The sequence below is a fragment of the Phoxinus phoxinus genome, assembly GCF_949152265.1.
Source record: "Phoxinus phoxinus genome assembly, chromosome: 13".
Classification (NCBI taxonomy): domain Eukaryota; kingdom Metazoa; phylum Chordata; class Actinopteri; order Cypriniformes; family Leuciscidae; genus Phoxinus; species Phoxinus phoxinus.
Genome location: NC_136888.1, coordinates 9179764 through 9199287, shown reverse-complemented (window position 1 = coordinate 9199287; position 19524 = coordinate 9179764). Strand labels below are relative to the sequence as shown.

General features: G+C 36.3%; 1 protein-coding gene across 1 annotated transcript; it reads right to left on the bottom strand.

Moving 5' to 3' along the window:
* Positions 1-297: 297 nt before the first annotated feature.
* cdc5l (CDC5 cell division cycle 5-like (S. pombe)) lies at positions 298-19283 on the bottom strand. The gene is made up of 16 exons (XM_079633211.1): positions 18978-19283; positions 17559-17662; positions 17246-17407; positions 16875-17002; positions 16677-16776; positions 15845-16063; positions 15618-15762; positions 13199-13387; positions 12965-13113; positions 9828-9990; positions 9555-9719; positions 9354-9434; positions 6006-6248; positions 5268-5465; positions 2282-2494; positions 298-1107 (listed from the first exon to the last, which is right to left on the bottom strand). The coding sequence occupies exons 1-16, from the start codon at positions 19020-19022 to the stop codon at positions 1003-1005; spliced, it is 2409 nt and encodes an 802-aa protein (XP_079489337.1). The 5' UTR covers positions 19023-19283; the 3' UTR covers positions 298-1002.
* Positions 19284-19524: the final 241 nt, after the last annotated feature.

Below are 19524 nucleotides of genomic sequence, written 5' to 3'. Positions count from 1 at the left end.
GGTTTCAGGGACTCTGTACACCTCGAAACAGTTTCTGAAATATCGAGACGCGTCCCTCTGCAGACAGACCAAACACATCAGATACTGCAGATGAGCTCACATCAGCATTCACAAACAGATCTGATCAGTCTAATATACAAAGTGTGGTTTGTTACACACCATAATGCCTTTTATGATTGCAATGAAACGTTCTTGTACAGGTGTTTAAATTAAACAAAAGCCAACTTTGTGTTTGATGATATTTAATCAAATGTAATCTCATGCAACCATGATATTAGTTTTTGTTTTGAACTGAACTGAACTGAAGCTGTTTTTGCACTGATACCAGACTGAAAATAACGGAATAATGTCAAATAATTTGTGTATTTTATTTTTAGAATATTACATTAAATGGAGTACCCAGTAAAAAATGTGTAAAAAATAACTGAAATATAAACTACCTAGTAAAACAATTTAAAAAAAAATGTTAAATATAAAATAAAAATAAAAATGAAAGTCGAAATGTCGCATAGTCGATCACAGAAGGCCAAATTTGAAGCACACGTAAGATTTGAGAATGAAAGAACGTAAGATTTGAGAATGAAAGAACGTAAGATTTGTCAACAAATGTGCCACAGCTCAGAGCAACTCAGCGCTGATGATTTATTTTGTAAATGATGTACATTTTCAATACCAGACATTCCAATTTACACCTGAAAAGCAGCAAAAGCTTCTTATATTCAGAACAAACCTAAAAATGGCTTGACATGAGAAAAACGTACTGAAAAACAGACGATATTTACACTTACAACATTGTATTTGCACAAGTAAAATGAAAATCATTTTTAAAAACAAAAATCTGTGAATTCGATCCCGGTGGGACATTAAGAAGCTGAAAGCAGTTGATGACAGCAGAAAGAGAAGGATCCACACAGTACAGATGTAAAACATGCTGATGTGCACACTGAAGCGGGACGGGGAGGCTAGGCTTTAGGATACTGACTGCAGGAGGTGCAGAGACGCTCAGAACTTCTGCGAGAGCGTCTGTTTCTCCAGGAGCAGGTCAGCGAATCTCTGCTGCAGCTCTTTTTCTCTGTCCTGCTGCCTCTGAACATCCTCTCTCAGGGCCTGGATATGAACGACAGTGGTGGTCAGTGAGAATCAACTATTCACTTTGTAAGCAATTTCATTTCCATTTCCCCCCAGGTTTTTGTTTTCAACACCACACAAAAAAAATTACATTAAGTAAAGTACAAAATTTTACTGAGTGAGACTTGAGGGACCAATTAATGTATTCAAAAAAATGGACCCTGTACATTATTTCCTAAACTTGTGCAAGCAACTGAATTTTAGGGCTTCTTAGAACACAAATATATATAATATTCTTTCTTTCTTCAAAATGTAATATTTTATATTAATAAAATGATATATTGCATATAACAAATGCATATAATTCCTCAGATTTAATTAAAGAATAATATATGCATTATTTACATAAAAATTGTATATATATATATATATATATATAAATATATATATATATAAATATAATTGCAATTTACCCATGTCATTTAACCAGCAAAATACCGGAAGTGGTACATTTCACGGATAATCCAAGGACTGCATTATTAGACAGGTTTCTAAGGCTGCACGATATATTAAAACCATTTTATAATGTAATTGTGGAAACAAAGGCTGCGATTCAATTAAATAAATATATGCACTGCGGGTTTCGGAGTGATTTGGTGTTTAAGATTAAGTGGATATTTGAATGAAATGTTGTTTGGCCAATATTAAACAAGGATTTGATCAAGCTGTAAAGTGTAGCAACAACAATCACCAGGTCAATGACACCCTCTGCAGGCATTTATTATAATACATAATCTACAGAAGTTAGACTGTATTTTAGTGTTGTTCAATAAAACCATATGATTACTTGCTTTTGATACTTTATTTCAACCAATTATCATTGCCTCGTTGTTGTTATATATGCATTGTAAATCATTTTAAAGGTCTATTTTAATAACCACAAAAAATATTACCAGATTACTCAAAATAATCGACCGATTACCAAAACAACTGTTAGTGACAGCTCTAGATTAGTTAAAACATTTCAAAAAGCACCTGCATGGTTTTGCATTTTGTGACTTTCAGTCACATATTTTGTCACTGAAGATTTCTTAAAAATAGTGTTAAAATATTGTCTCGTCTCATTCTCATGAACCCAAAATCGTGTATCGTCTCGTCTTGTGAGCAAAGCGTTTTCACACGCCTAATCACAACATCTAATAGAGTTTTTCACCTCCTTTCTGCGGGGAATGGCGAGGTCTTCCTGCTTCTTCAGCTCCTGGAAGGTGTGGAGCTCCACGTTGGCCTGTTCCACCTGATCCCAGAGTTCACTGAGCTGTTTGAGCAGTCCCATGGCCCGAGACTGATACCCGCCCAGAAGAATCTTCATCTTCTTCTCCATCTTCGCCGCTCGCTTGGCTTCTGTGGTCATGTGACCTCTGTTAATCTGTCAGACACAGGAAGTGAGGGGAACTGTTACAAACAAGACTGCAATTAGAATGATTTAAAGACTATGATTTGTGATTGAATAAACCACATGCAAAGCCTGAACAACCTGCTGCATTAGTTTAACTGTTGAAAGTGTATCATTGAAACGGTTTTTGCACGTAGCCAGACTTAATTTGTCTAGATAAAAAGAAAATAATGGATGAGGTAAAATGTATAAAAAGTACATTAAAAAAAGAAATAATACTTGAATAAAAATGTTTAAATATCAACTAAAAAAGAAAAGCTCATCAAAAACATAACTATATATATATATATAACTATATATATATATATATATATATATATATATAACTATATATATATATATATATATATATATATATATATATATGAATTTAAGAACTTTTGATTTGTGTAAAGGGCGAAATAAGACCTGCAGAAACCCTGTGAGTGTAAAAAATTTAAATCTAAGAAATAAATAGTATCCAAAAACAACACAAAACCCCCACAATAAGCAACATTTAATCTGTGCTAAATTGAAACCGTTCTTGCTCTTGTCATGATGCGATGAGAGGTCTAAGAAAAATCAGGATTCAATTCTTGCCTTCAGACACTGGCACCAAGAAATATTGAAACCATCGCAAACGTAAACTATTTTCAGACGTTCAATTTTGCAATAATGTGTGACATGCATAAAGGCAGTGAATTCTAAAAAGTTATGAGATGGAAACAAAAACAATAAACCTCCAATGTCAACACAGGCCTCAGAAACACACGCCATGTCTTTGGGCTTTAACAAACCATTATGCAATTATAATGGATCTGTTTTCATTCGAGCGCCTGACGTTTTCCAGCAAGCGTCCAGCTGCCAGCTGAAAGCCCTGACTGGGCATCTCTGGCTGGGTAAAACATCCAGACGAGCCGAGGCAATGACACCAGCACAACATCTAGACAACAGCATCTTAAAGAGACTATCAGCTGATCAACTGAAATATATTATGAACATTCAAAATTTTGAAGAAAGAAAAACTTCCTTTATTACTACATTTCATTTTAAAGGTAGGGTAGGTAATTTTCAGAGAGGCTAGCAATAGCGATCCCACCCTCGCTTCAGAGCGTCTCTAAAGCCACTCCTCGTCCAAAACACATGAACGCGTGCCACCAGAGCAAACAAAAGCATCACGAGACGCCATTATACTACCTCATGTCTCATAGTAAATATTACAATAATAATCAAACAAACAACTTAAAGAGCTTTCGTTGTACCACCTGACTGCTGCATTCATTTCGGACCGAATTCAATGATTTTTCAATTACTTTTATGGCCTTCCACATACAATATATATACACATATAAATAGATTTAGACCACTTAACTTGTGTGTTATGTGAAGAGACTTTCAATCAGCATAAATAATAATAATAATTCATTACATTTATATAGCAGTTTTCTCTGCACTCAATGAGCTTTACATAGAAGGGGGAAACTCCTCAACCACCACCAATGTGTAGCATCACCTGGATGATACGACGGCAGCCATATTGCACCAAAACACCCACCAGGCCATGATGGACAGAGGCCAGGGGGGGAAATTTGGCCATTTTTGGGATTTGGGACACAATTTGAGATTTTGAATGACCACAGAGAGTCAGGACCTCAGTTTAACGTCTCATCTGAAGGACGGATAAATGTTTCTGGAACAAATAGCCTACCCTGCCTTTAACAAACTTAAACAGAATTGTGAGATATAAAATAAAAGTCTTTTTTTATTATGTGGCAGCATTTTTTTTATGTTAACTAAAATGTAAATATATAATTTTATTTCTCATATTTATATATATATATATATATATATATATATATATATATATATATATATATTAGTATAATTTTTTTGTATACAATTACTATATACATTTTATATGTAAATGCATACATTTCTTATATTTTATAAGTGTATATATAATATATATAAAACGCGTATATTAAATCTAACTACAGCTGAGGTCTGTTCATAAATGTGCAGTGCAGATGCTGCCGGCATAAATCTGGTGATTCTGTGAATGAGAGCCGTGCCACGGCTTCCCTCTTCCTGCAGGAACACCAGCTCCCCCACGGCTCTGAACGTGCTGCTGTGTGAATCGCCTCCAAGTTTCCGCCACACACTCCCAGCCAAGACATATGAACACAAACGCAGTCTTTGTGGAACAGTGGGAGGGGGTCCTAATGAACTGAAGCTCTGCACATGAGCACGAACTGAAACTGCAGGCAACTGGCTGTCTGTCTTACTGGTGGCAACCATTTCTGTTTGTGTTAAACAAAGCATTAATGCCCAGGAGAAGTTTAGAGCCATCCTCATTAAAACAGAATTAACGGATTTATCACAGTTTCTTTTAACTGGTTAATTACAAGGTTAACACTCTGGATAGCATTTAAGAGCACTAAGAGGAGATCGGAAATTAATGGTCTCTTGTACTAAAAGCAATAAGACACTCAAGTGATTTAAACAAAACACTAAAGTTTACTGAACATACAAAAACAAAAACAAAAGAAATTTAAAAGTTAAAAAAAAAAAAAAAACGGATAAAGTAAAAGATTAAATGTAAAACACGTATATTAAGAGCATAGAGAATGGATTGGAATAAACTGTCTCTAAAAGCAATAAGACACTGAAGTGATTTGATCAAAACCCTGATTAGTACTTTAAAGCCAGACGACGCCATCTACTGGACGCAAAGGGAGTGCACAGAACACACGGATGATGATCTTACCTCCAGCTTCTTCTCCATAGACTCGATTCGGTCCTTCTTGCTGGCCAGATTGGCTCGGGTGTAGCGGCTCTGTCCGGGCAGGTACAGGACCTGACTGTAACACTCCTCCCACACCTGATTATAGGCCTCCATAGAGAGATCTCCATGACTCATCCCATGTTTCACAACCTCCATCTCCTGGCCCAGCAGCTCTCCTGCCTTCAAACGCACACATACAGCTGAGTCTTCTGACGCATTGGGTTTGAATACATAAGAGTGATGTACTTTTATGACTGAAAAGAACTGATGCTGAAACGGACATTTTATTTGCAAGGTGACATTATTTCTGACAATTAAGCATATTTACTCAAAATTTTCAACACTGTAAAGTAAAGAAAATCATCTTTACTGTTTTTTTTTTTTAAACTCAGCATATTATGACACTTATTCTTAATTTGTACATACATTTGCAACCGCTAATAAAAAAGCATAAATACTTTTTTTCTTTACACTTTTGTGAGATTCACCCTTCTAAATAATTTGGCAGGCCACACTGAATCTGTACCGCAGAATGACAAAAGCTCCAGAGATACACACAGAATTTTAATGTCATGTTTAAAATTCTAGACCTCTCCAAAGCCCTGTGTGTTCCCAAGTATAATTTAATGAAATCATTTTATAAAGCACTCTCAGATTTTCCACCCAGATTAAAAAAGTGCCTATGCAATATGGGTCTAATAATTAAGCAAAGCAGCAAACCTTTTTGAGCTCTTCCTCTGAGATCTTATTGTAGGGCGTTTTCTCCAGGTAGGAGATGTGCTCGGCGTTGTTGGAGCTGGATCCCACTCCTTTACCCTTCCTGGCCTGGATGTCACTGAAGGGGTTATGCAGACAGTCGTAGTGGATCATGGTGATCATTTCCTTCTTGACGAGTTCTTCTGCCAGCTGCAGGTCCGTCAGAGGCGGCTCCACATTATGCGGCCGGAGTATCGTCTCATTCACCTGAACACACAGATACAGACTTCATCTCATGGTAGTATACATCACTTTTTTTTTTTTTAAGTACTATTTCTTTATCTATACAACCTAATGAAGCAAAAATGACTAGATGCACTTTTAAGAACTAGTGTTTAACAACCCATCAACTAGTCAATTTTTAAATTATGTTGTGTTGCACATCCCCCAGTTTGGCCCCACATTACTGTATTTTCCGGACTATAAGTCACACTTTTTTTCATAGTTTGGTTGGTCCTGCGACTTATAGTCAGGTGCGACTTGTATATCAAAATTTATTCTGACAGATGAACCAAGAGAAAACATTACCGTCTACAGCCGCGAGAGGGTGCTCTAGTTGGCGGAATTGTTCAGAAGCAACACAGAGGATGAAGAATTCAGTGTTGTGGAATGAGACATGGGAGCTTGGTGAACTTGCTTACCGGTAACTTGTTGGACTGAATGGACTCGCTGGGTTATGTTAACCCCCTGGGGTCGGCAATCACGCCGGCGTGATTTGCACGTTTTTTTTCACATAGCAGCTGAATAAACTTAAAATACTCTTATATACTCTACTTTTGTATGTGTCCACTTACAATCAAAACAAAACGCTGTGCTTTTGTAAAATAAAGAAATTAAACAGGGTGTGCATTCTGCCTCTCCGTCTCGTGAACTTTTTTTTTCTTGAGCACGTCTCTAAACATTTAAAAAACTCAGCGAATACTTGTCACACATTTGTGAGCTCTATATATTTATAATCATTTAAGTGTGTAGTTTTAAATTATCTGATTCAAAACGAAAACAAATATTCTCTGTTTAAGTAATTTGTATAAAACCAACAAGATATTCAGTTTCTCTAACCCTTCCTCATTAGTTTTAATGTGACCACACCCACACGCGCAAAACATATAGACATGCAAATCGTCCATGTGTCGCGCGAACGCCCCCATTACCTCAACAACAAAGCGGCAAACTTTATCAGTCATCTGCAGGCGTCGAGTTTGGAAGACATGCTGTGAGATTATTGGGTTTACATCTGAAGAAGAAGATCGCGATTTGAAGACAAGAACGATTTTAAGGTAAGAAATAATTCTGAATTATATTAGTTAGTGTTATTGTTGCATAAACTTCATATTGCCATTGAACTGTTGCTCGATGCTTCAGTGAATGTTCCCTGCACGCGCTGTGAGAGTTTGAGTCATTCGCGCGACGTGCGTTTGAAAAGCAAAACGCACCATGATTTTACTCCAATCTCATTTCATAACGTCATATCGATTGTAAACATTTGAAGTAATATGATAATCAATATGTTTTTCTCTAGTGTAGTGTTACTGAAGTGTTCCTTTTAACTATGCCTGCTATACTATTGTTCTTATTATTTGATTCAGCCCTGCAGGTATATGCCTACAAGGCACAACAAATGTATATATATGTATATATATATATATATATACATATATATATATATGTGTGTGTGTGTGTGTGTGTGTGTGTGTGTGTGTGTGTGTGTGTGTGTGTGTGTGTGTGTGTATTTTGTAAATTTTAAAAAGGAATTTTCACCAGAAATCTAAAATGTATTCCCACAATCATGCAGCCCTGGTTTCTTCTTGATATCAGCATGTTCACAGCTTTTTTATATATATATATATTTATTTTAGGTAGCTACCCGTCCTGCTGACTTCAACATGAGCATGAGGAGGTAAAGTGAAAAATCAAACACCTTGGAAATGACAGGTATGCACTATGTTTCAGGAAAGGAAAGGTGTGTGACTGGTTAAGTCTCTGTCTTTAGTTCAGTGTGTTAAATAATGTGCTTTTTGCCATTTGTTGTGTATCTTTGGATTATGTTGTGTTGTAAATAAATTCAAATAATCAAAAAGCCGTTCTTTTTTAAATCTCCTCATTCTTTGTGCAAGGTAATGTGATGATAGTGCCTGAGAGCTCCTAATAGGGCCATTATGGGAGGCTCTTTGTCTTTTCTCAGGTGTGAAACACTCAATATTCATGGTGGTTTACGCCTCCTCGCATAAAGCTTTCTTACACAAAACATGTCATACAAATTTTAAATCAATATATTGTCTTATCTGAATGAGTATTCAGGATGATTTTCACATAGTTTTGGAGCAAATATTCAAGGCTACGTGATACAATTTTCAAAAGCCTTGCGAATAAATAATTAGTTTGTATTTCATGACATTATTTCAGTGACTTTTTTTGGGTCATTTTCACAAACCACGCATAAATGTTATTATCTCAAAACTACAAACTTTTACATACATGCTGCTGACATATTATTGTAGCAGAGTTTGTGCTGAATGCAGTGTAATAAGACCTTAGCCATGAAAATATCACAAGTAACAGAAATAAGCACAGATGTTAGAGCATGTCAGAACACCTCCAGGACCCAGAAAACACCTCAGACCCCAGGGGGTTAATTTAGCCTATTCAGCCTCCCAGGTATATGTTCTTTATGCTATTGTGTAGCTGAATAACTGTTAATGTGTTACGTTAACATACCGGACGGACACCTATTCAGCCTGTTGTTCTGTGTGCTACTGTGTAGTTTAATAACTTGCCTGTCTGTTCTTGGATTTTGTGAAATAAACTTCTAAATAAATTAGACTTATAGTCCAGTGCGACTTATATATGTTTTTTTCCTCTTCATGACGCATTTTTTGACTGATGCGACTTATAGTCCGGAAAGAACGGTACTTCCCTCTGAAATGTGTAGCAAATCTTTAAGACAGTATGTTGCTAAAAAGTTTATTTAATTTATATAGCATTTTAAAAAAGAAAGCAAGGCTGATCAAAGTGCTGAACAAACCATAGATACATTATGTGTATTTATATAATAAAAAAAAGTATGTGCCAGTGTTGCTATCGCTAACAAAACTAAAACTATAATTACTGAAAACTAATTTTTTTGAATTAAAATTAATATATACAACTTAACTTTAAATGATGCCTTCATTTTTATATTTTGTCATCTTAATTTCCTAATTTTTGCAATTTAGTTTTGTATTTTTAAATGTCTTCAAATGCTGCAAATATATATTATTTTATTTTAGTACAATAATCCTGTTGGGACATATCAGCAAGTATGGATGTCCTCACCTCTGAAGGTCTTGGTAAATCTCTCTGAACTGCCGTGTGTCTCTGACGCAGCTCCTTCTCCCTCTCAGCATCTCTCACGGCCTGTGGAAATGTCACGCAAGGTAAATAACCAAAAACAAACAAACAAACACCCTCTGGGTCTTGAGCGACCACTTTATGAACATCCGTGTGTTTACAGATCACAGCGTTTAGTCAACGGACCTGTTTACGCAGTTCTATCTCGGCCGCATCCTCCACAAAACTCTCGTCCACCTCAGCTTCCTCCAGCTCTTTCTCAGCGTTTTCAGGAAGAACAATCTCAAAGTCATTTTTGGGCACCGGCAGAGACATCAAGCCCAACTTGAGCTGCTCACGGGACTCCCTTTGCTGGAACAAACAGAACAAATCTAACCATGATGCAAAAACACACTGCTGACACATCTGTACTTAAACAAAACTGCATTAAATCCACTGAAGGACAATAATTTAACGCACCAAGTGTTTGGCAAATGACGGGTCACTGTAGTCCACACTCCCCTCCTCTGTGTTGATGTTGAGTTTGTCCCGCAGCGGGGTCCTGCCCGGGGTCACACCCACCGAGGGTTTAGGAGTCATTCCACCTTGAGGGGTCATGCCCTCGGCTCCGTGGCTGGGGGTTCTGGGAAACCATATTCATAAAGGCATTATTCACACAGCTCATTAATCCAAAATTTAGCATATACTTTAAAATTATGATATATTAGATGCTAGGGCTGTAACGATTAATCAAAATCCAAAATAAAAGTTTGTGTTTACATAATATATGTGTGTGTATTGTGTATAATTATTTTGTATATATAAATACACACACATGCATGTATATATTTGAGAAATATTTGCATGTATATACTGCATATATATTTTTATATGATTTATATTATATATAAATAGAACTATTTTATATATAAATAACACATTTTTATTAAATATATACATGCATGTGTGTGTATTTATATATACAAAATAATTATACACAATACACACACATATTATGTAAACACAAACTTTTATTTTGGATTTCGATTAATCGCGATTAATCGTTACAGCCCTATTAGATGCAGATAATAGATCATATCTGATTTAAAAAACAACAATGTTCAAAAGTTGGTAAGAATTCGTTTTAAAAAGAAATCTCTTCAGCTCACCAAGGTGCACCAGCTGCATTTATTTCAATGAAAATATAGTAAAAACTGTGATATTGAACATTTTATAAAATGTAATTTATTCCTGTAATGCAAAGCAGAATTCAGCATCCTGACTCCAGTCTTTAGTGTAACATTGTCTGCTCAATAAACATTTCTGATTATTATCAATGTTGAAGTTTTTTGTAAACTGATACAAGTTAAAAATAACTTTAAAAATCTTTTATAACATTATCATGTCTTAACTGTTAATTGAATGCATCCTTGCTGAATGAAAGTTAATTTTATTTAAAAAAATAAATGCATAAAAAACCCAAACTTTTGAATGATAATAATATAGCTAACATTATAGCTCCAGCACTAAAATCTGAAATCTATACTAATGTGCCCAACCGTAACTTAACCATAACTTACTGTGTAGAAGGTTTATTGGTTTAATCTTTACTATTAAATATTTAATAATAATTTTAACTTAACACTGTTGTCTTGTTGCTGTTGGTGGAATTTTATTTAAGCAATAAGCTACTCAAGGACGTGTGATACAGTGATTTTATTTGCATCAAAAAAACAGAACCATAAGACCAAATCACTTGTAAAGCACTCTTAGTGGCTTAAGCTGTTCACACTACCAGTGACTTTGTTGCTGCATGCCACCAGCGGCTGGCGGTGAGGTCACTACTGAGTGTTCCCACTACTGGTTGCCAAGTAATGTTTGAGAATGACATTCACGGATGTTACTCCATGATGTAGACAACCAATCAAATTACCGCTACAAACAAACGTTTCGGAAGGAAAATACTAAATATTAATGGAATCCGTACATAAAATGCTTAATTTTAAAGATGACCGGGAAACAGCGAGTGCTTAAAGTCAGCATGGAGATTAACCCAACATGTACAGAGTTACATATAGGAAAGTTGTTGAGCACTAAAATATGATCTTGCCTCGACACTACAATACAGTATGTCATGATATACTGTAGTACTGACATACTGGATTGCAGACTGCGCTCCACTGACTTCTCTCCTTATTGGTTGTTGCTTCTGAAAGTCACTGTTCATATGCATTAAGTGAAACATATCTCAACTTTATTCAGGGTTCTTGCAGGTTTCAGTAAGTCAAATTTAAGACATTTTTAAGACATTTTAAGACCATAAAGATTTAAATTTAAGACCTACACGACGCATTAACCAGTAAATAACAAATACAATTAGCATTAATATGCACTTTTTGTTTACATAAACATTAAAATAATAACGTAAAAAATGATGGCTAGATTTTAAAAGAGTGTCTTGCAACATGTTATCTACTAACATGTACAAGTTCAAATAAAGTTTTGACAAAAAAGGTTTTATAAAAAGATAAACTTCACGTATTTCAGCCTTTAAATAATCTTTTATAGAATTAATGTGTCAAAAAAAAGATAAATGACTGACATTTACAATGCAGATTAGCTTATCTTTTATTATTAATAGTAAGATTTGGTCCGATTTTCCCGTTGCGTCTGTCGTTGCTATGCAACCATGCACTGCGCTCTCCACAACGACAAAGAAGTTTTAGTAGCTAGCTAATGGATTTCCACTGATAAACGCTTGCTGTAGCCATTATTTATTTACGGAGAAGAGAAAAACACCTGTAGTGTTTGGGTGCACGGTGCACCCCCATCCTTCATGTTGACTGAGCTTTCAATGTTGTTACGGAAAGGGTGAAGCTGATTGGTTGGTTCTTGTCACATGACCTGCGGTGCGCTTGCAGAATTCTGAAAAGTTGAGCTTTTTTTTTTTTTTATCTCGCTCCGCCTGGAAAAACGGCCGCATTGCTTCTAATATGAGTGCGCGCGGCTAAATAAAATAAAATAAAACGAACTTGAGCGCGCAAAAGACGCAATATGTGAACGGCCTCTTGGCGAGCTACCGCCAATCAGGCCACGAGCTGCTGGTAGCTCGCGAGCGCCGTGTCGGAGACCCCTGCTACAGCTCCGCTTTGAAGGCTACGGCTCGATACTTTTTTTGCTACTTTGTAATAACTTTCTGTGGCCAGCATTTCAGGAAATGAACGAGGGTAAAACCTTTTTAAGACCTGAATAAATTAAATTTAAGACCTCGGCTGAAAATCTGGCCGTTTTTAAGACGTTTTAAGGCCTTAAATTTAAAGTTCAGAATTTTAGACTTTTTTAGACTTTTTAAGACCCCGCGGGAACCCTGTTTATTACGTTGCTGGACACACCTACATCCCGTCATCAACGGTCGCAGTCGCTAGTCTCCGGAAATCGGCAGCTCTCCATTGAAATAAATGGGATGGTGTCACTTTGTCGCTGCCAGTGTGAACGCAGCTTTACCGTTTTAATATGGTATTTTATTTTTGAAGATGTTTTACAAAACTACTATGATTATAAATATGCTAACCTACATTTTCCATTTAAAAGTAGACATTTTCATGCATGATGGGTACCTGAAGGGAGTAGACAGCACGGTGTTGGGCGTCTGGACCACCTGTCTCTGTGGAGTGACACCAGAGAAGTCGCTCTCATGGAGGGGGGTATTCAGCCCTCCTTTAAGAGGGGTGTCCACGTTCGTAAGTGCCATCAAGTTCTGGGCTTCCTGTGGGGGAAAAAGAACGGAGCAGTGAGACTCAGGGCAGAACATTAAACAACCAGTTTGAAAAGTGTGTGAAACTGCACAACACCTGCAGGATCTTGTCCTGTGCCGCAGGAGTTTTGGGTGTGCGCAGGGCCATGGAGTTATTGGTCACGTTGTATTCAGACAGGAGGGCGCTGGAGGCCGAGTTGGTGATCCCAGACTCCTCTGCGGTCTGACGGGCGATTTCGCTGGCCTGACCCAGTTTGACAACCTCCTCCAGCTCAGCATCAGAGATCTAAAATCAAAACAAATCCATCAAATGTCATTATTCAACAAACTATCTGCAAATCTATAATAAAACACATTGAGTGGCTAACGTGTTGTGATTAGTGTTATTTTAGTATTATTTATATACTATTATAATTAGTGTTGTCAAAAATATCGATATTTCGATAAATATCGATACTGAAATATCTGAACGGTACCAATACTAATTTCCCGAAGTATCGATACTAGCCGAGCGGTCACTTTCACTTCTCTCCAAAGGCGCGTTGACAAACACCACACGTGACGCACTCGTCTCATTCGCTCTGGTTAAATAGCAAAAGTGAAGTGAATGGAAAGATGGCGAGGGCGGCGCCCCCGCGACTGGCTTTGGTTGATTGATAAAGAACATCGCGAGCGGGCATGTCGGAGAATAGCGCGGACACGCGTAGAAACACACCGCGAGCGGGCATGTCGGAGTTGGAGAATAGCGTGGACACGCGCTACACACCGCGAGCGGGCATGTCGGAGAATAGCGCGGACACGTGCTTCACACTGCGAGCGGGCTCCGGGCACCCAAAAGATTGTTTGACTATCAATAATCCCTCACATCACTCATTTTTAAAAATTATTTTATAGGTGAAAACAGACTTAAGGAACAGGCTCCATGGGTACCATTTAGCAAGCATAGGCTACGCTCAGCATCAGGGGTGTTTGTTTGTTGTTTGGACAGACCTGTCCCCACTGCTAAAAAAAATCCTAAAGGAAACACTAACTCTTCTCATTTTAACTTTTCTGAAACATTAACCAAGATGGCCTAGTATTGTTGTTGATATGAGTCTATGTTGTCTCGTTTTTTCACCGTAATTCTTAAAGTTAACATAATCTGACTGAGGAATCTTAGACAAGTAAATATTTTAACTGTGGTCAAATGTAAATTAACTTGTGCCTATTTAACTTTATTCAGAAAATTATTATTTAATTCTGCAATTTGCCTTCATTAGCGATTATCATCAATTTGATTACACAGTTATTTACTAAACAACTAAACAGCTAGACAATGGCATCTCTGAATTCAATAATGAAATGCCTTTAACTGAAAATTGAATGTTTAATCTTATTATTATACATTACTGACACTCTATCCACCAATTTGATACTGTTAAGTGCTTTTTTGTTACAGTAAGCTATATTTTAATCTTTGATAACAGTAGGTTATACAAATACAACGGGTCATGTTAGCCCTGGTCCAATTAAAAAATATTAACAGATAGAACTCAGGACATTTGTGTTCATGTAAAATATACCTCATTGTCATGTTCTAGACTTGTTATATTTAGCTTTAAATAAAAAAAATACCCCCTTAATATTGTGGCAGTTTTTTTCTCTGTGGTATCGAAAATGGTATCGAATATCGATATTTTTCAAGGTATCGTATCGAAGTTAGAAATTCTAGTATCGTGACAACACTAATTATAATATTTATAAGCAGCTCGTGAGCAGTCGCGTGAGCAGCAGAGAAGCAGGGGATTCGGTGCATAGTCTATTTTTTGCTGCGCTGCTCACGCTCAATTAAAGTGAAAGCACACTTTTGATGGACAAAATAAATATGATTTCACACAAAAAGTGCCCAAAATGCACATAATTTGCATGTCTAGTGTGTTTTAACAAGATCTGGAGTAGGCTATGTCAGAAAAGAAAATGAATATTTATAGACAATTTACTCAAATTTAAAAATGTACTAATTTAAACTTTTTTATTATTATTCAGTTTAGATAAAGGTATATGGTGTTTTATAAAAATTAAATAAAAACGAGTAAACTAGTCAGAATATACAATATAAGCTTTCTTTTAGTTTAATTTTAATTAACTTTTAATTTCCCACGGCAGGAGTAATTTATATAGTTCTATTTTATAGCGATTATCTGTTCACAAAATGTTCTATTAAAGAAAAGATAGAAAATAAATATTTGTGTGTGCTGTAAAGTGGTTAGAAAAAATTAAATCGGAATTGGCTAAAATCGGTATCGGCAGGTCAAACTCAATGAAAAATCGGAAATCAGAATCGGCCAAGAAAATTGTAATCGGTGCCTCTAAAAATTATTATTAATATTTTTAGTTAACAATAGGACTGGTTGCGATGCAGTTACTGGAATGACTGGGTGGCTGAGAAAGCGTTTGCATTTTGTGTTTAAGGCAAGAAACAGAGAAGTTAGTGATTTTTACCACGGTTAAGGTGCTAATGTTTGTGCTGAACTGACCTGTGGTGCCGGAAGCACCAGTTTGCTTCTCTTCTTTGTGAACTCTGACACTCCACTGGTCTGCAGGATGGCTGAAGGCAGATCGGACTCCTTCTTCTTCTTGATCTTCTGTCTGTCCTTCTTTCGGTCGCGATCCTCCTTCTCACTATACACAAAACAGCAGAGGGGTGATCAAAAAAATGTCCATCCGAGCCACTGAAGTTCCTGCAGAAACACGACCCGCTCACCTCCTGAGATCTTTATCCAGATGCTGCTGGCGCAGTCGTTTGAAGTCAGGCTCCAAAGGATCATACAGCTCCATGGACGTATCGTAGAAGCCCTGAGCGGGTTTCTTTTCAAACGGGATCTCAGCATTATAGTCGACACCTCTCTTCTTCTTGCGCTTCTTCTGGATGTCGATGCCTGCTGCTCGCAGCTCCCTGCGCTTCTGAAGTGCTGCCAGACGACTGCGGAAGACAACGCAGGGAAGAATGAACAGTGAAGACGGCTTTATAATTAACAACCAACACTGTGAGAACTAATAAAATCCTCATTATGACACTATCAATTAAAGGTTTTTTAGATCATAAAAACAACAATTAGAGTTCTTTAGTTAACTAAAACTAGTGATATTTGGCATTGGCCGATCAGTTTTTCAGTTTGGTCGATGTGTTGCAAGCGAAAAAGTATTACAGCATTTGCTTTTCTATTTAAACTATGCTGCACTCTATCCAGTTGGCCACGGTCTTATATTCATGTCACTTTCACTGTGTGTTGTATGTAAAATTTGAGTATATATATCATTCCCAGTGCACACAAACTTAGCAGATTACTAAGTGCCCTTTTTGTTACAGTGTTTACTTTTTATTCACATTTCTTAATTTCTTTTATAAATAAATGATAAAAAAAAAACTATACAGACATTTTAAATTATTACAAAATACACAGCAAAATAACAAAAATAAAATCTAAAAATAAAAACATTCAAAATATATATATATAAAAAAAAAAGTATAGTACTCTCTCAAAAGAATATTCAATATTACCCCCCAAACCTCTCCTAATGACACAAGATCTTACCGAGCTTCCTCCAGCTGTTTCTCTCTGGCCTTCCGCTTCGCCTTCTTGCCTTGTGTGTTGGCCAGTCTAGCTCTGGCTTCAGACAGCATCTCCAGCTCATCTGCACAAGCATTTGTGAATGGTATGCTTTTTATCTTTCATTGTAGTGTTAAAGTGTTTTTTTTTTCTTTCTTTCTGACATTAAACAGACACCCTCACCTTCATCCATATCCACAGGGTCCGGTCTGGCTGGTTTGGTCTCAGGGTTTGGGTCGATCTCTCCTGGTTTTAGTTTGCGAGGGTCATCGCCCACATCATCTTCATTCTCTCTCTGAGCAGCTTTATCTCTGCGGTCATAAATAATTAATTCAAGCTTATCTTATAAAAGGTGCATGCAAACATACAAAATGACATTGCAATTGCACAGCATTACATTTCCATAACCTGACTAAGACATTGAGGATTAGACTGAATTGTGAAAGGTTAACCTATAACATTAATGATTTATATTGTCAAACCATACAGTACAAACGGTTTGAATGGAAGTTATTACATGTTGTTTGTATTCTGCATCAAACAAATGTACTTACAGCAGATATTCATAATGCTCCAGACACTGAGCAGCCGTTCGTCCAATGATGGGGGCGATTGTTCTCCACTGAGTGGGCATCAGTTTGGCCAAATGAAGAAGTTTCTCCTCTTCCTCACGTGACCATTCTGTTTTCTTAATGCTGGGGTCCAGCCACTCATACCTGTATGAAACACATCATAAGTGAAATATATATGCATTCATTACAGTTGCTCCTTAAGGAGATCATTTAAATGCACATAGGATGTTCAAAAATGACATGATCACTACGTTGAGAGATCACCCGAATAAGACAGACTCAAAGATAAACTCACCATCTGGCTTTACACTGTTTGGCTGATTTGCGGTGCAGCAGGGATGCGATTCGAGACCACTGGTTTTTGCCATATTTCATTACAGCTGCTTTGAGAATCTCATCCTGTTAACAAATCACACAAAAGACTTGACTAATTAAAGAGGTTTTACAAAGAGAGCCCATGAAAATGGACAACAACAACAACAAGAGTCAAGACTCAAATGACAGATTATTTTACTATTACTAACCTAACTTGAACTTTCAAAAGCTGAAAATTGTAAATCAACTCTCAAAATTTTCTCCACCATAATAAAATAAAACGACCTGAATACATTTCACTCAAAAGTTAGAATACTTGTTTATAAAAGAAACATCAGTGTCAATGAAAAGCAAGGCAAATGTCACTTTTGAGCAGAATATATTTTTATGCGTGCGGTGAATTAATAAATAAAATAAATATTAAATAATAGGGATGCATCATATATTGGCCACCACATCGGTATCGATAGATATATGTTAATTTTAATGTCATCGGCCTGATAAGAAAATTTGGACAATATATTAAACATAATGGATTATATCCTTCAGCCGAGACATTTCAGATGCACGCTGTTTGAAATTATGGTTTTGAATTGCTTGAAATATGATTCAAAAAAGGAAAATACAGTAAGTGCCAAATCTGCACTCACTGTATTTACACCTACAGCACAAATCTGTCATATCGGCTACATAAAATTATAAGAACAACATTATAAATGTGTTTGGGGCATGGCTTTTAATGGTGAGACTTTTGTTTTTGTAATCAGGCTCTCGAAAATTATATAAAAATTTGGATTTAGATTTATCGGCCAATATATCGGTTATCAAATATAAATATTTATTGATATGGGCCTACATTTTCATATCAGTGATTCGGTGCATCCCTATAGTCTACACAAAAGCCATAGTTGAAAAACAACTATAAATTAGAGATATCTTGACAGTTAATACACTTGCAATTTTGATTATGTTATTTAACCCCTTAAGTGTCATAATGTTATATGATTATTAAAACAATTTATTGTTTGTGTTCAATCTTGACGTATAGCCTAATCATGTCACCCAATATTTATGTTGTGTATAATTAATAATCTTGCCTAAAACAATCTAAACGTTGTGGGTATATTACCTTTTTGTAAAACTACGGTGATTGCATTCATGTTTTGATATTTTATTAACTCAAAATACAATTCATAAAAACGTACAACACAACGCGAGCTGAAATCATTCTAACGTTACACCATCACCCAAAACATAAAGAGAGAAGTAAATGAACCCACAGCAGCGCGAATATGTATAGAATTCAGAAAATTAATACCTATTTGACGTTTGAATGCATTTAATTAACAAAATGCTCATGAGTTTTAATGATACAATACTGTGTGTTTTCTAAACAAACCTCAGTGTTGCGCCACACGCCTCCTTTAATCATAATCCGCGGCATATTGGCAATGTAAAGTCTTCACAGGAGCTCGCGCAGAAAAATCTTGTTCTGGAACCTCAAATATGTGCAATTCGAAACAAAATTAGAGAAATACACTGTGTTTATGCTGCAGCACGTTAAACTGCAGATGAGAAAACTGAAATGGCTGCGAGCGCACAGAACTGTGGGAAGCAGGCTCTTCTTCTATTGATTCATTCGGGATCTGTCATGTCTCTTAAACTCAATATCGCCCCCCACGTCAGAGAGGCGAATGACATGCTCAACAAATTGTGCGTTCAATAATTGTTTTAATTCCATAACATCATTCGCTTTAATGACAGAATTTGGATAATCTCATTTTGTGAATTAAAATGCAAAATAAATATCAAAGTTTCTGCATCTACCAGAACATATTGATATTTTTAAACATAAAATACTCGTGTAGTGACTTAGAAGTATGTGATTATTTGTTTATTTTATTTGTGTATTTACATTTAATTTATTTATATTCTATGTTGCTTTA

What these genes read in the sequence shown, in the direction of transcription:
- cdc5l (XM_079633211.1), bottom strand. Translation starts at nt 19,022, where the DNA reads ATGCCGCGGATTATGATTAAAGGAGGCGTGTGGCGCAACACTGAG. An exon ending in GCGTGTGGCGCAACACTGAG is followed by an intron (nt 17,663 to 18,977) that starts GTTTGTTTAGAA and finishes ATTTGTTAACAG; the next exon opens with GATGAGATTCTCAAAGCAGC. An exon ending in CGTCATTTGCCAAACACTTG is followed by an intron (nt 9,720 to 9,827) that starts GTGCGTTAAATT and finishes TGTTTGTTCCAG; the next exon opens with CAAAGGGAGTCCCGTGAGCA.